At 39.1% G+C, this 13,459-nt stretch overlaps 1 protein-coding gene across 1 annotated transcript in view; it reads left to right on the forward strand.

The window, feature by feature from the left end:
* Nucleotides 1–973: 973 nt before the first annotated feature.
* Nucleotides 974–13,459, forward strand: part of cpamd8 (C3 and PZP like alpha-2-macroglobulin domain containing 8) — a 44,127-nt gene continuing 31,641 nt past the window's right edge. Inside the window, exons 1-15 of the mRNA XM_088004958.1 lie at nt 974–2,436; nt 5,469–5,620; nt 5,990–6,012; nt 6,493–6,658; nt 7,950–8,002; nt 8,499–8,516; nt 8,953–9,007; nt 9,223–9,336; nt 9,533–9,617; nt 10,642–10,750; nt 10,993–11,220; nt 11,324–11,494; nt 11,588–11,716; nt 11,862–12,060; nt 12,187–12,362. Of these exons, the coding sequence (XP_087861084.1) occupies nt 2,351–2,436; nt 5,469–5,620; nt 5,990–6,012; nt 6,493–6,658; nt 7,950–8,002; nt 8,499–8,516; nt 8,953–9,007; nt 9,223–9,336; nt 9,533–9,617; nt 10,642–10,750; nt 10,993–11,220; nt 11,324–11,494; nt 11,588–11,716; nt 11,862–12,060; nt 12,187–12,362 (1,764 nt within the window). The 5' untranslated portion in view covers nt 974–2,350. The remainder of the gene's footprint in view (nt 2,437–5,468; nt 5,621–5,989; nt 6,013–6,492; nt 6,659–7,949; nt 8,003–8,498; nt 8,517–8,952; nt 9,008–9,222; nt 9,337–9,532; nt 9,618–10,641; nt 10,751–10,992; nt 11,221–11,323; nt 11,495–11,587; nt 11,717–11,861; nt 12,061–12,186; nt 12,363–13,459) is intronic.

The raw sequence follows: 13,459 nt of genomic DNA on the forward strand, positions 1-13,459 counted from the left end.
GCTTTGACTTGTTTGCCTGAGTTAAAGTTGCACATACATCCTGTCACCACTTGGTGGCAGCCTTTATCAAAACAAACCTTACATACAAACTTGTGATCATAGTATCATTTGACTTCAAGATCTGCTGGTTCTTCTTGCGCTTGGTCTGCTACCCAAATCCCTCAAACACTCGATTTGAAAGTTCTAGTTGCGACTAGCACTCCTAAATTGTTTGTAGTTGTGTATGTTTGATTAGTAAATGAGATGGTTTGCACAGTTTGCATCTATAAATTTTCAATTTGTTTAATAAATCTGCATTGAATCTGTGTATATTCAGTTTTTCTTTTAATAGTTGACAAAAGTAGGATAAGTTCATAACAACTGTGATGTCAATGGTGTCAAAAGATACCTGAAATAATTTAACTTCCTATGTGTCAAATAAAATCTAATTAGTTCTCATAAGCACCCATCGTGCTTTTTCCTGTACCCCCCTAATTTGCGCATGCATGGGTTCTCTTTGGGTACTCTGGATTCCTCCCACAGTCCAAAAACATGATTGTTACATTGACGGGTTTCACTAAATTATCCTCAAGTATTTGTGTGTATGGTTTGTCCTGTATCTTTGTGTTGCCTTATGATGGACTGATGACCTGCAAAGGGTGCATCACGCCTCTCTCTCAGTGATGGTGGTAAATGGGTACCAGCCTCGCCGTGACCCGAAAAGGACAAGCAACTAGAGATGATGAAGGATTAATGGATATTTTGGTAACCTCTTAATATGAAAATAAATTCTTCAAATCACCCTGTAATGTACATCAAATGTGTTTATTGAACACTAGCAAAGTTTGAGAGAGCAATCCTATCATGAACCAGTTTGTATCTGATCGTTAAGGGTTCAATTTTGTTTTATGTTGATCACAAGTAGCTCTGACGCTGCAGTAAAAACAACTTCAGAGTAGTCTCCCTGTGGGCTCGTAGTGCCGTTGCAGCCAGCAGGGGATTGAATCTTGGCTGTAGAATTATTTGGCCCAGGAATATTGTTGTGCTCTCTTCAGCTTTACAGCTTAAATGTTATATCGCCTAATAAACAGCATTGGTGTTTTAGACCATATACTACAACCAGTTCAAATGTAAACAGTTTCAGCCTCTTTTTTTGTGTGGTGGGCAGGAGGATCTTTTTGAAAATTCAAAAATACTCAGGTCCTTTAATTTAAGAAAAATTCACATTTATGTGAAATCTTATGTATTTCTATTAAGTGATTAATTACCAATACTTAAGTATTTACACAAAATATAAACAGGAAGGTCTTTTCTAGCTCTACCTTAATTGGATGGTCAGACAGAAGCATATTTGTCTGACTTTTATGTGTTCCTTTTTTTTTTTTAGATTATTTTCTTTCAGTGGAATGGTTGATTTTAAATTCTTTTACACTCTTACTTGTCTAAGGTTTAAAGAGGGTAAACCTCCCAAAACAATGTTGTGTTGATGGCTTCCTCATGTGGGCCAGACATCTCACAAAAAGCTTTAAAACGTATTTTCTTCTGTTTTAATTGATTGGTGCGGTGTAGGGCTTTTTACAGGTAAATGTGCGCACAAGAAACAGCGCCTCCTGCTGGAGCCACTGTATAACATGCCACAGAAATCACCGCAGTCTGTGTCCAAAATAAATGTAAGATGAGACTGTTAGTGGAAACTTTTTATTTATTTACTTTTGACATATGTACTTTGAATACACATTCCGGACTTTTTGTAGCAAAGACATATGTAATTGTTGCTTGTAGTGAAATTGACTCATTGTGCGAGTATCTTATTGCCTGGGCGCTTCGTTGGTCAGAGTCATGCTGTCTTGGGAGAGAGGAGTGAGCAGAGGACGCAGAAATCTGAATGAAGCGCTGCCTGCTGCTGATCGCTTCTAGACAAACCGATCTGAAATCACAAGGAACAACATGAGCAGCGAGAGTTTGCTTAAAAGGTCATACAACCTGATTTTTTTTTTTTCCTGAGACATTTCCGAGCGGACAGAAGTGGGAGGACACTAACAAATGTTAATGCTGAAATATGAGAGAACGGAACCGGGGCGGGTGAAGGCACATGGGAGAGGACTGGTGGTGTAGCTGCTGTAAGAGGAAGATCCCTCCAAAAAAAAAAAAAAAAAATGCTTGGATCTAGATTTGTTTAAGAGGGATGATCACAACAACTCTGCACACCTAGCATTCAAATTAAATCAACCAGAATGGATCGGTAGACGGAGAGGAATCTGTTAAGAGTTCCCGTGTTTATTGGAGATAAAGCGGCCAACTTCATCCAGGAGAGAGCCGATATATAGACGTTTTGGTAGCTTGCTGAAGCCAAAAAACAAGTGAAGAAAAAATGCTGCGGATGTTTTGGAGAGCTTGGAGCCTTTCGTGGACCTTGTTTATCTGCAGCGTGTGCAGAAGCTGTGCGCAGGAACGACAGTAAGTAGCCCGTGTTGTTTGGAGTGTCTTTGAGATGAGCGCAGAGCTGTGTTTTCGTAAATATTCCCGAAACTAGGAAATTAATATAAATTGGTGAGATTATTATTATTATTATTATTATTATTATTATTATTATTTACTACATAAAATCTTGTCTTGGACTTTTTAACGGCACTGTCTTCTCAGCGCTTATGTTTTCACAGTGTTCATTCACTATTTGGTGCTATTGACCTGAGGTCAGAATGATAGTCTGAGATCCTACACTGCTGATGTTGTTGTGATGGAACGTGACTCAAAGTATGTGCTGTGAGAATGACAAATATAAATAGATTCCTGAGCTTGTCAGTACCCTCTTAGACTCTGGCACAGTGATGCGCTCAGACAGCTGCTCTAGTGGACTAAAGAGGACTTTGAGTGTTATTAATAAGGAGTTGCAAAGAGTTATGACCGGCCAAACGCAGCTTTGGTTGTTTGGTATCAAGCTCTGAAGAAAGCTTGCAGATCCAGCACCTAAAAACATGCAACCTTGTGACCACCTTTCTGAGACCTCACCTAAAATACTCACTCTTGCATGGTAAGCAATAACTAACCACTCAAAAGGAGAACAGCTGGGCAAAAAAGAACTTGATAACAGCAGCCATGTGATTGAAATAAGTACCACCTGATCCAGGCTCATCATAGGGCGAGTTAAACTTTCCTCAGATCAAACACATACAGTCAATTTCCCCATTTTATCCGCCTTCTCCTGAGGTCTTAATTTCCAGGGATTTTCTCATGACTCTTGCACTGGAGCTATGGTTGCCTCTGGCCCTAACTCTGCAGTGCTGTAATGCCAACCACCTGATCTTACTCTCATGCATGCAATTGGGTTTGTGCTCAAGGGTTTACTCAACTCTGATTTGTGAGATATTCAGAGAAGGTTTTCAGTTACAAAGGGATGGATTCAGTGTGGAACATTTTCAAACACACATTGTTTTACCAGAGTGTGCCAGATTCTTCAATAAATTGTGCATTGTGCACGTGAGGGATATTGCATTATGACCTCTAGTAGAGTAGTCTCCTCTGCTGTCAAAACAGCCCTGATGAGGCATGAACTCTGCTAGACCCTTGAATTTGTGCTGTGGTATCTGGCAGCAGAATGTTGACAACAGATCATTTTAGCTCCTGTAAGTTTGGAGCGCTCCTCTGTGTATTGAAATGGTTTGACGAGCCCATCCTACAGAGATCTGGGTAATTCAGAGGCCAAGTCATCATTTAAAACTCAATATTGTGCTGCGCAAGCCAGTCGTGAGACATTTCTGCCTTCTGGCAAGGTGGGTTATCCCTACTGCAAGATGCCTCCGCCATCACGGAATACCATTTACATGGTCTGCAGCTGGAGTTAGGTAGGTGGTATCTGTCAAAATAACATCCACATGGATGGTGAGACAAAAGGTTTCCTTGGATACCCAAAGTATTACACTGCCTTTGCTGGCATGTCTTATTCCCACATCCTGATGCCATATGTTCTCATAGAAAGGTACAATTACCCAGCTTTTCATGTGATATAAAAGGAAACATGATTCATCAGACCAGTCCACCTTCTTCCACTGCTTTGTGATTACTTCACCTGCCAGTTATTGATTCTTTTGGACTCGGGTCCTTGGTGACCATGACTATTTTGCAGATATGCAGCTTCATAGCCAGAAAACTGCAACTCATTTCAGATCCCAAACTTGTAGAACAGGGGTGGGCAATCCTGGTCCTCGAGGGCTGGTGTCCTGCAACTCTTAGATGTCTCCCTGGTCCAACACACTTGAATCAAACAGCCGGGTCACCTCCTAAGTGCAGTCAGGTTCTCCAGAGTCCTGCTAACAACCTCATTATTTGACTCTGGTGGGTTGAAGTTGAGACGCATCTAAAAGTTGTAGGAGACCGGCCCTCAAGGCCTTGAGTTGCCCACCCCTGTTGTAGAACCTGCATATTTTTTTTTTTTTTTTTTTAACAAATTTAGCAACAATAGATTGTCTGATGCCAGTGTTTTGATAACCAGAAACTATAGTATTTAGAATGTATGCCATTGCCTTGGCATACATTCTTGGCATAAATACATTCTATATATTTTAGTACAGTTCTTTGAGTTAACATTTGTTGAGAACTGTGCTGTGAATAAATCAAATTGAATTGATTGAGACCACAGGAGCAAAGCTTCGCTCCCAACATTACTGAGCTTTGACTCACATGACTGTTATTAGTTTAGCACTGGTTCTTCCTTGAGATATGTGTGATAGATCCTGACCACTGCATACCAAGCATACACACCATTTTCCCTGTTTTATTGAAATTCTTTCCTTCTGTGACAGTGGCTGAGACACATGGGTTTCTACATTGTTCAGTCATTACCACTTTATTCATTCCCATAGCTGACCCATCAGTTACTAGCATCAGATTGTCAAAAAAAAAAAAAAATTAGCTGGCTTTGAGGGGAAAACCTGCAGCATCTGGCCTACTTTCAGTGGTGTTAACCCTTTTGGTAGACCATAAATTCTGCAACACCATGCGCTGCTGTAATGTGTGCCTTACGTTACCTTACGTTACTGTAGGATGCAGTTTATCTTGTGGTGATTTTTTTCAAACCTGCTATTTCTTCACCTGTTTTCAATAATGTGGGAACACACTGCAGTTCAAATCAATGACAGTGTTCTGGAAAACCCCTTGTTCAAGCAAAAGAAGCATTATTTCACCTGTTATATTGGATAAAGACTTGTGATATTTGCAAGAGCCAAACTGATGTTGCAAAGTACCTTGTGAAGTTACCTGTAATGCGTCATAGCTATGTGGGTCGGTTATTTGAATCAGGGGCTTAATTGTAGACTTGAGAGACTTATGGGTCAGTGTTGAGCTGTGCGGGATCTTTGTATTTCCGACATCTGTCTCATCTGTTCAAATTCTGACTCCTTTTTCCTCTTTTGTTTATTGATTTTCTTGTCCTCTAATTTGTCCCTATGTTTTCTTTTCTTCTTCCTTCATTCTATCTCATGGTTTTCTGTCAGAGGTTACCTGGTTGCTGCCCCCTCAGTGTTTCGAGCCGGTGTAGAGGAGAGTGTGAGCGTCACCATCTTCAATGCAAAAGCAGAAACACGCGTCCAGGCACAGCTGTCTGTGAAAGGACAAGCAGTCGCCCACAGTCACAGCACAGTTTATGGTGAGGACAAAATTTCTAAGATTTAAGAGGAAAATCTGCAGGTAGGAGGAGTTTTTGTGTGTTCCTGAACGACACACCATGGTTGCATCGATTTAGTCTATCCAACCAGCCTTTCAGTGTACACAGAGCGTGATTTGTTTGACAGCACCGCTAATCGATGGTGCTACTCACTCTGTTCTGCTCAGAATTGCATGGAGACGGGTTGCAGCTGGATCTCCTGCTAAAATAAGCAAAACTCCTCCTCAAAGCAAACTCAACCATATGCTTGTAGCTCTCATACCTTGACAATAACTTACTGAAATGTGTGGGCAAAACAGTTTCCAAAAGCCATTTCACATAGTACTCTCTCTTCTTCTGCTACTTTTACAGATAAAGGCACCATCAAATTGAAGGTGAGTACCGCAATGTGTGCAGCAGCTGAACTCTTGTCCTCAGGCAGTATGCAAATCAACATGTGCATTATTTGTAGTTCAACATCTGTGCCTGCTCATTCATTGAGAATAAGGTAACAGCCCCTATGTAATATACAACAGCTGTTGACGTGCTCCGCCACTCCCGAAGGCAGGAATCGATCAGTCTAAGTTGCACGATTTTATTCCCATCCCCACCTCACTGTGACTTCTACTATGATGCTCATTCATGTCATAGCCTAACTTTGATCTTTAAACATACCTCAGTTGACAGCTATATATATATATATATATATATATATATATATATATATATATATATATATATATATATATATATATATATATATATATTACATACCACATTCCACTACAACACACTTGAATCAAGATTCAACTTTTTCTCTTTTTTTTTTTAAAGTTAACCTTGATCCATCTGAATGTTTGCCTTCCCACCACCAGGTTCCCTCTGGGCTGAGAGGCCAGGCTCTTCTGAAGGTCTGGGGAAACCGTCAGCTCACTGAGAGAGGCTACATTTTCCACAACTACACCACCATCACCGTGGAGAGCAAGGGCTCAGCCGTCTTCATCCAAACTGACAAACCCATCTACAAACCCAAACATAAAGGTTCCCTTATAGGGCCGCTGGTAGTCAATTAGTTAAATCGCTCAGAAATGTAAAGGATAAAGGTACCTTTTAAGCGTGTTGAAAAATTATTCATACGCCTTTAACTTCTTCACATTTCGTCATGTTACAACCACAAGCTAGTGTTTTATTTGAACTGTATATGATAGATCACGGTTTTCCATAAAACTCAGAAAACTCTGAATTAGAGTCCCCTTTTCTCTAATTCAGTAAAGGGGACTGAATTCTAATTTGAATTCAGTCCCTTTTACTCCATCCATCCATCCATCCATCCATCCATCCATCCATCCATCCATCCATCCATCCATCCATCCATCCATCCATCCATCCATCCATCCATCCATCCATCCATCCATCCATCCATCCATCCATCCATCCATCCATCCATCCATCCATCCATCCATCCATCCATCCATCCATCCATCCATCCATCCATCCATCCATCCATCCATCCATCCATCCATCCATCCATCCATCCATCCATCCATCCATCCATCCATCCATCCATCCATCCATCCATCCATCCATCCATCCATCCATCCATCCATCCATCCATCCATCCATCCATCCATCCATCCATCCATCCATCCATCCATCCATCCATCCATCCATCCATCCATCCATCCATCCATCCATCCATCCATCCATCCATCCATCCATCCATCCATCCATCCATCCATCCATCCATCCATTTTCTTGCACTCTTATCCCATTGGGGTCGGGAGGGGTGCTGGTGCCTATGTCCAGCTTTCAATGAGCAAGTGGTGGGGTAAACCCTGGACAGGCTCCCCTTTACAATGATACTCTAAATTAAATCTAGCGGCACCAACTTCCAGAGTCGCCTAATTAGTAAATCAACTCTGGCTTTGATCAGATCAGTCTTAGTACAAATACAGCTATTCTGAGGAGGTCTCAGTGGTTTGAAACAGACATTTTATTTTTCACTTTCTTTTAGGTTGAGGATTGTAGGAAATCTTGTGTTTGTCTGCCACATATGTTCACCATAAAATGTATTGAAGTTTGGGGGTGTAACATGATAAAATGAGAAAAGTTAAAGGATTAGGGATTCTTTTGTTTGGCATTGTTCATTGTAGATATTAGCAAATAAACAAATCCAGAGATTCTTTAATTAAGTAGTCATGGTAAATATCACTGTAAAACATTTCTAATAAAATAGTTTAGCTTTTAATACTTGGTTAATCTGTGAAATGCTACATATCCATATGCCCTTTTTCACTTTTTAAAAAAATACTGTTTTGTTTGTTGTTTTCAGTGCTTATTAACGTCTACACAGTGGCACCTGATTTGAGGCCCATAAATGAAAAGGTAACTATATAATTAAGCTTACTAAAATATCAATATTGCTGACTCTAATGGATTCATTTTAATTTCTAGTATCCTTCATTGCTGAATTGAAATTCAGAATATTCCCATTGTAATTTTAGACGTTTTATTTTATATGAAGAAACATTGTTTGTCTTCCAGTTTGACATTTTTCACATTGAGAGTTAAGATGAGAAGCATAGTTTGCCCTGTGCGCAGTGAAGCAAACAGTCACCTATTTACAGAGGCAAAGTTAGAGTCATTTCATGTGGAATGTTTGCAGTGGTTTCAAATATACTGTGTTACTGTGCTGACATGCAGTTTATTTATGTTTGCAGCTATAAAAGTACTGCAGGTACAAAGCAGGACTCGCTTCCACGGATAAATGAATGTCAACATGTGATAAAAACCTAAGATGAAGCATATTTTCTTGTAATGGCTGTAGGTATTTTTATCATTATAAGTTGTGTAAGCTTTTTTTTTTCTTCATTTCTTGCAGATGGAAGCATATATTTTGGTGAGTGAACAACCGGACCACCCAGAGTTGGCAGAGCTGTGTCTAGGAAGGAGACAGTGGCAATTTTCAGTTTCCAACATGATTTAAGATTAAAGAGCAGAAGTCAAGGCAGCTCATCTAGATAACAGGGTGCTCTTTGAAACAAGGCAAATATAAACAACATAAAAGGAACCTTTTTGTCCTCTTTTCTCTTCTTTTCTATTCTCTCTTTTTTACACTTCTCAAAAGTTAGCAACACGCATATGGGGCCTTTTTAAGTGAAGTATTTATTCTGAAAAAAGGTTTAGAAGAGCTTTTGATAGTAGACGGACTCCATCTAGAACTCTAGTTTCTCCTAGCCCTGATCTTGATTAAATTGGTTTAAATAGGATTCTATGTGACAATACCACTCCACAGCAGACTGTAGATCCACAAGTATCTTAATTAACTCTTTCAGGACCCAAGAGGATCTCGGATGATCCAGTGGAAGAGCCTAAAACCTGTCTGCTGTGGTAAGCCACAATTCCTCCACAATATCACAATCATCACTTTGTAAGACTATCATTCGTCATATGAGCTATGCAAAGAGTTTTAGCTTATAAACAGTTAGAAATCAGTGCAACATTATAATCAACAGTATACAATGCGGGATTATTGCATCTACAGTTGATCAGGAGAAGCCAGAATTGTAATAGTGAATGTTTCCCCCCCCCCACCTTTACCATAGGGATTGTGAACATGAGTTTCCCTTTGTCTGACCAGCCTGTGTTTGGAGAGTGGTTCATCTTTGTGGAAGTGCAGGGTCAAACCTATAACAAGTCATTTGAAGTGCAGAAATACGGTGAGAACACCCATACATCCATCCATCCATACATACAAGCTTCACTTTCTGCTTTACAAGTAGGTATAGAATTGTATTGTTATAGCCCAGCGCTTTTTAAGTTACTTAATATCTTCCAAGCAGACACTATCACGAGGACAATATAAAGATGTATTTTACAAACCCAACAGAGCCTGTTTTGTTTCCTCTCTCATAGTGATGCCCAAATTTGAGCTGGTTATAGTTCCACCTCCTTACATCCGTGATCTCAGCTCGTGTGAGCAAGCCAGTGTCACAGCCAGGTAAGTGACTTTACATTTAGCTTTACTACACAGTTCCTTGTCGAAGTATTCACGACTTTCAAAAGACTTCCCCAATTGGTGTATGGAGTCAGTACATCATTGCTTGATTTGATGTGTTGACATGTGATAGAATTTGAAAAAGCTCAAAGGAATACTTTACAAGACATTGCTCAATGCTTGTTATATGTATAATAAGTTGTACATATATATGTAGTAGTTTTGTATATCTGTTCCATCTTACAGTTTCTTGCAATAATACTCATTACAGTTTTAACTTTTTGAGATGATTTTCACCTTATGACCACACACTTTAACATATTTTAGTTGTATTTTTTTTTTTTATTTTGTGTGTGGCTTCAAATCCAGGCCTCCATTGGTTAATAAATTTGATTTCCATTGATGATTTTTGTGTGATTTTGTTGTCAGCACATTCAACTTTGTTCAGAACAAAGTATTCACTGAGAATATTTCATTCATTCAGATCTAGGATGTGTTATTTGAGTGTTCCCTTTATTTTTTTGAGCAGTGTATATATATATATGCTACACTTTTCAGATTTTTATATATATATATATATATATATATATATATATATATATATATATATATATATAAAAATCTGAAAAGTGTAGCAAGTATTTGTAATTTTTCTTACCTACTGTAGCTAATATATTTTCAAACCAACTTTTGTCACAATTACAGCTGCAGGTCTTTGTTTTGCCGTAGTTCCTTAACACATGGCCTTGAATAGGTATATATATTAAATATATTTTGCTTCTGTGTTAAAAGTTCCTTGATTGTAGTCTGTCAAGCAACACCCCTTTGTAGAGTTATATTCAAAATAAGTCAAGCACCTCAGATGTTAAAAAAATACAAACATGCTAAGATAACATAAAAAGTTGATTTCAGTTTAGGAAAAAAAAAAGAATCAACCCTTTTGAGTTACTAAAATAAATAAACTTTTCAGGATGTATTGCTTTGACTGTACTAATAGCATTTTTTCTGATGTGTCACTTTCACACAGGTACACCTTTGGAAAACCAGTAACAGGAAAGTTGACAGTGAATATGACTGTAAATGGAGTTGGATATTACCGCCATGAGATGGGTCAACCTGTCATTAAAACCATGGAGGTCAGTTCTGTAATTATTTGTTCAATCAATCTTTGACAGATATTTACTGACACAATTTAAATTTTTTATCATTTTAACTGTATTCTAAGATTTTTTTCTGTATTCTGTTTAGCCTGAAAAATTTAACAATAGAGGTGTCTTTCATAAGTGTACGATTGTTTTTGTCATGTCCCCCTTGGCAAAGAAAAATTGCAATCCTTCAACTTTGCCAGCCTGTGGTACTTTTCTTCATTTTTTTCCAGATTAAAGGCTCTGCAAATTTCAGCTTGTGTGTGAAAGACATGATGCCGCTGGATGTGGCTGATCACTTCAGGGGGACAGTTAGCATTTGGGCATCAGTGACCAGCATCGATGGAAGCAGGCAAACCACATTTGATGATTCAACAGCAGTTCATAAACAACTCATTGACATCAAGTACTCTAAGGAGACACGCAAACAGTTTAAGCCAGGTCTGCCTTACAAAGGGAAGGTGAGATTCTACAAAGGAACATATTGAAACTGTAGATGAAATAACATTATTGATGGACTCTGTTGGCTTTTTCCCCCCATTCTTGTTCCCTCTGTATCTATAGATTGAGGTTACCTATCCTGATGGGAGCCCAGCTGATGGCGTAAGGGTGTGTGTTAAGGCAGAGCTTACACCAAAGGACAATATTTACACCAGCGAACTAATCTCCAAGGGTGGTGAAGCCACCTTTGAAATCCCCTCTATTCCGATAGCTGCACAATATGTCTGGCTTGAGGTCAGTAGCTCCCAATAAATAAGAATTCTAATGGGGAAAAAATGTAAATACATTTTCTCAAATCTTAGATTTTGTTCATTTTATTTCAAACAGACTAAAGTGACATCCATTGACGGCAAGACAGTGGGAGACCAGTACTTACCTAATTACCTGTCCATTAGCAGTTGGTATTCTCCAAGTAGGTGTCACATCCAGATCCAGAGTCCCAGCGCTCCCCTTAAAGTACGGTTTGCTTTGTTTGTCCTTTTGGAAGTTTCTGCTAAGTTCAGATTTACTTGGGTTTGGACCAATAAAAAGATGTGTCCAAAAGGTCTAAGGGTAAGTCAGGTAGTGGTTAACTCAACTTTGAATGTTTCTGTGATTGTAGGTTGGCCAAGAGGCTGAAGTGGCTCTAAAATCTACCTGCCCCTGTAACTTCACGCTCCACTACGAGGTGGCGTCCAGGGGAAACATCGTCCTGTCAGGCAAAGAGCCAGCCAACACGACGGCCTCACACAGAGGAAAAAGGGCAACCGTGACCTTTGATAAGAACATTCACACGACCCAGCTCCCTTCCTCTGCCTCTGGTAGAATTTTTTCCTTGTGTTCTCAATTTTTGTTTGTACAATTTATCTGATTAACAGAAAACAGATGAAAGAATTATGCATAAGACTGTATCATCCCATGAGCTCACTCTTCTCTCACTCTGTCAGGTGTTGCAGGATCTTTGTCTCAGGCTGAGATGGACTCTTGTGTGTCTTATCTTCGTTTTCCTGTTAGTCACATCATGGCGCCCTTCAGCCGTCTGCTGGTGTACTACGTCAGAGAAAATGGCGAGGGTGTGACAGACAGTCTGCAAATTTCTGTTCAGCCTGAACTTGAAAACAAGGTGTGTTGACATAATTGTTTATATAATATTTTAGTATTATCATTTATTCAGTTAAAGTATTTTGGGGCACGGCTCCAGTGGGTGCATGGAGAGCATACATACTGTACTCTCTCAATTCTTGATTTTTACAATTTAGGACATTCTTACCTTGATTTGCTGCAGATCAAGTTCTGAAATCACAGTGTGTCCATTAAATTCCACAGCAGCAATAACTTGAAGAGGCTCTTTTTGGCAACCCGTTACTAGTCTCTTACATGGGTATAGAGAAAGGTTATCCCTTTCTTCTTTATATAGCATTTCTTAATTTGCTGGATGAACAAATCTTTAGCTGTCAGATAAGATGGACTCACATAATATTTTGATGTGCAGGGTGCCAATGTAAATTCAGAACAAGCCCTTATCATCACCCATTCTACTACTGTGCTTGACAATGAACATGGAAGGTTTGTGTCTGGTTGTTTCCGAGCAAGTTACTGTAAATTATTTCTTAACATCTCTACATTTTGCATTTAAAGAAAGGACTCTCTTTCAGAAGAACCTTGGTTCCTTTATATAAAACTTTACCAATCTAAGTCTTGCTGGTTTGGCTTTTTTTAGGGACAAGGAACCTTCTCTTAGCACCTTCCAAAATAAGTCTCTCTTCTTTAGTCTATTTCTAATTGTGTTGAAATAAATGTAAACATTTTCCCAGGTAACTAAGCCCTGTAAAATCAGGGATGTGCATCTTACTTTTTTTTTGCAGCTTCTCTGCGCATTGCACAGTCTTACCTTGGGCCAAATTTGTTTGGATGGCTACCTTTTACAAGCTTGGCAACTGTCTTAAATGTTGTTCACTTGGGGATAATCTTTTATACTGTACAATGGGGGCATTCAGACTGTCTGGAAATGTCATCTTCACACACTGATAGGCAGCAACAGTTGTTTCTTTAAAGTCATTGCTCAAGTCTTTCTGCCTTGGCTGGATTGTTTTTATTCTTTTGTAGAGCTGGTCACAATGATGATAAGTTTGACTAACTTAAGTCCTATAAAACCAGAAAGAATTTATGAAGCAAAAATTAGAGCTCAGAAGTAGTTTGTTATTCATAAACCTTTATTTT

This window comes from Poecilia mexicana, unplaced genomic scaffold (assembly GCF_051168715.1).
Source record: "Poecilia mexicana isolate PSO_F unplaced genomic scaffold, ASM5116871v1 scaffold_4, whole genome shotgun sequence".
NCBI classification, from domain to species: domain Eukaryota; kingdom Metazoa; phylum Chordata; class Actinopteri; order Cyprinodontiformes; family Poeciliidae; genus Poecilia; species Poecilia mexicana.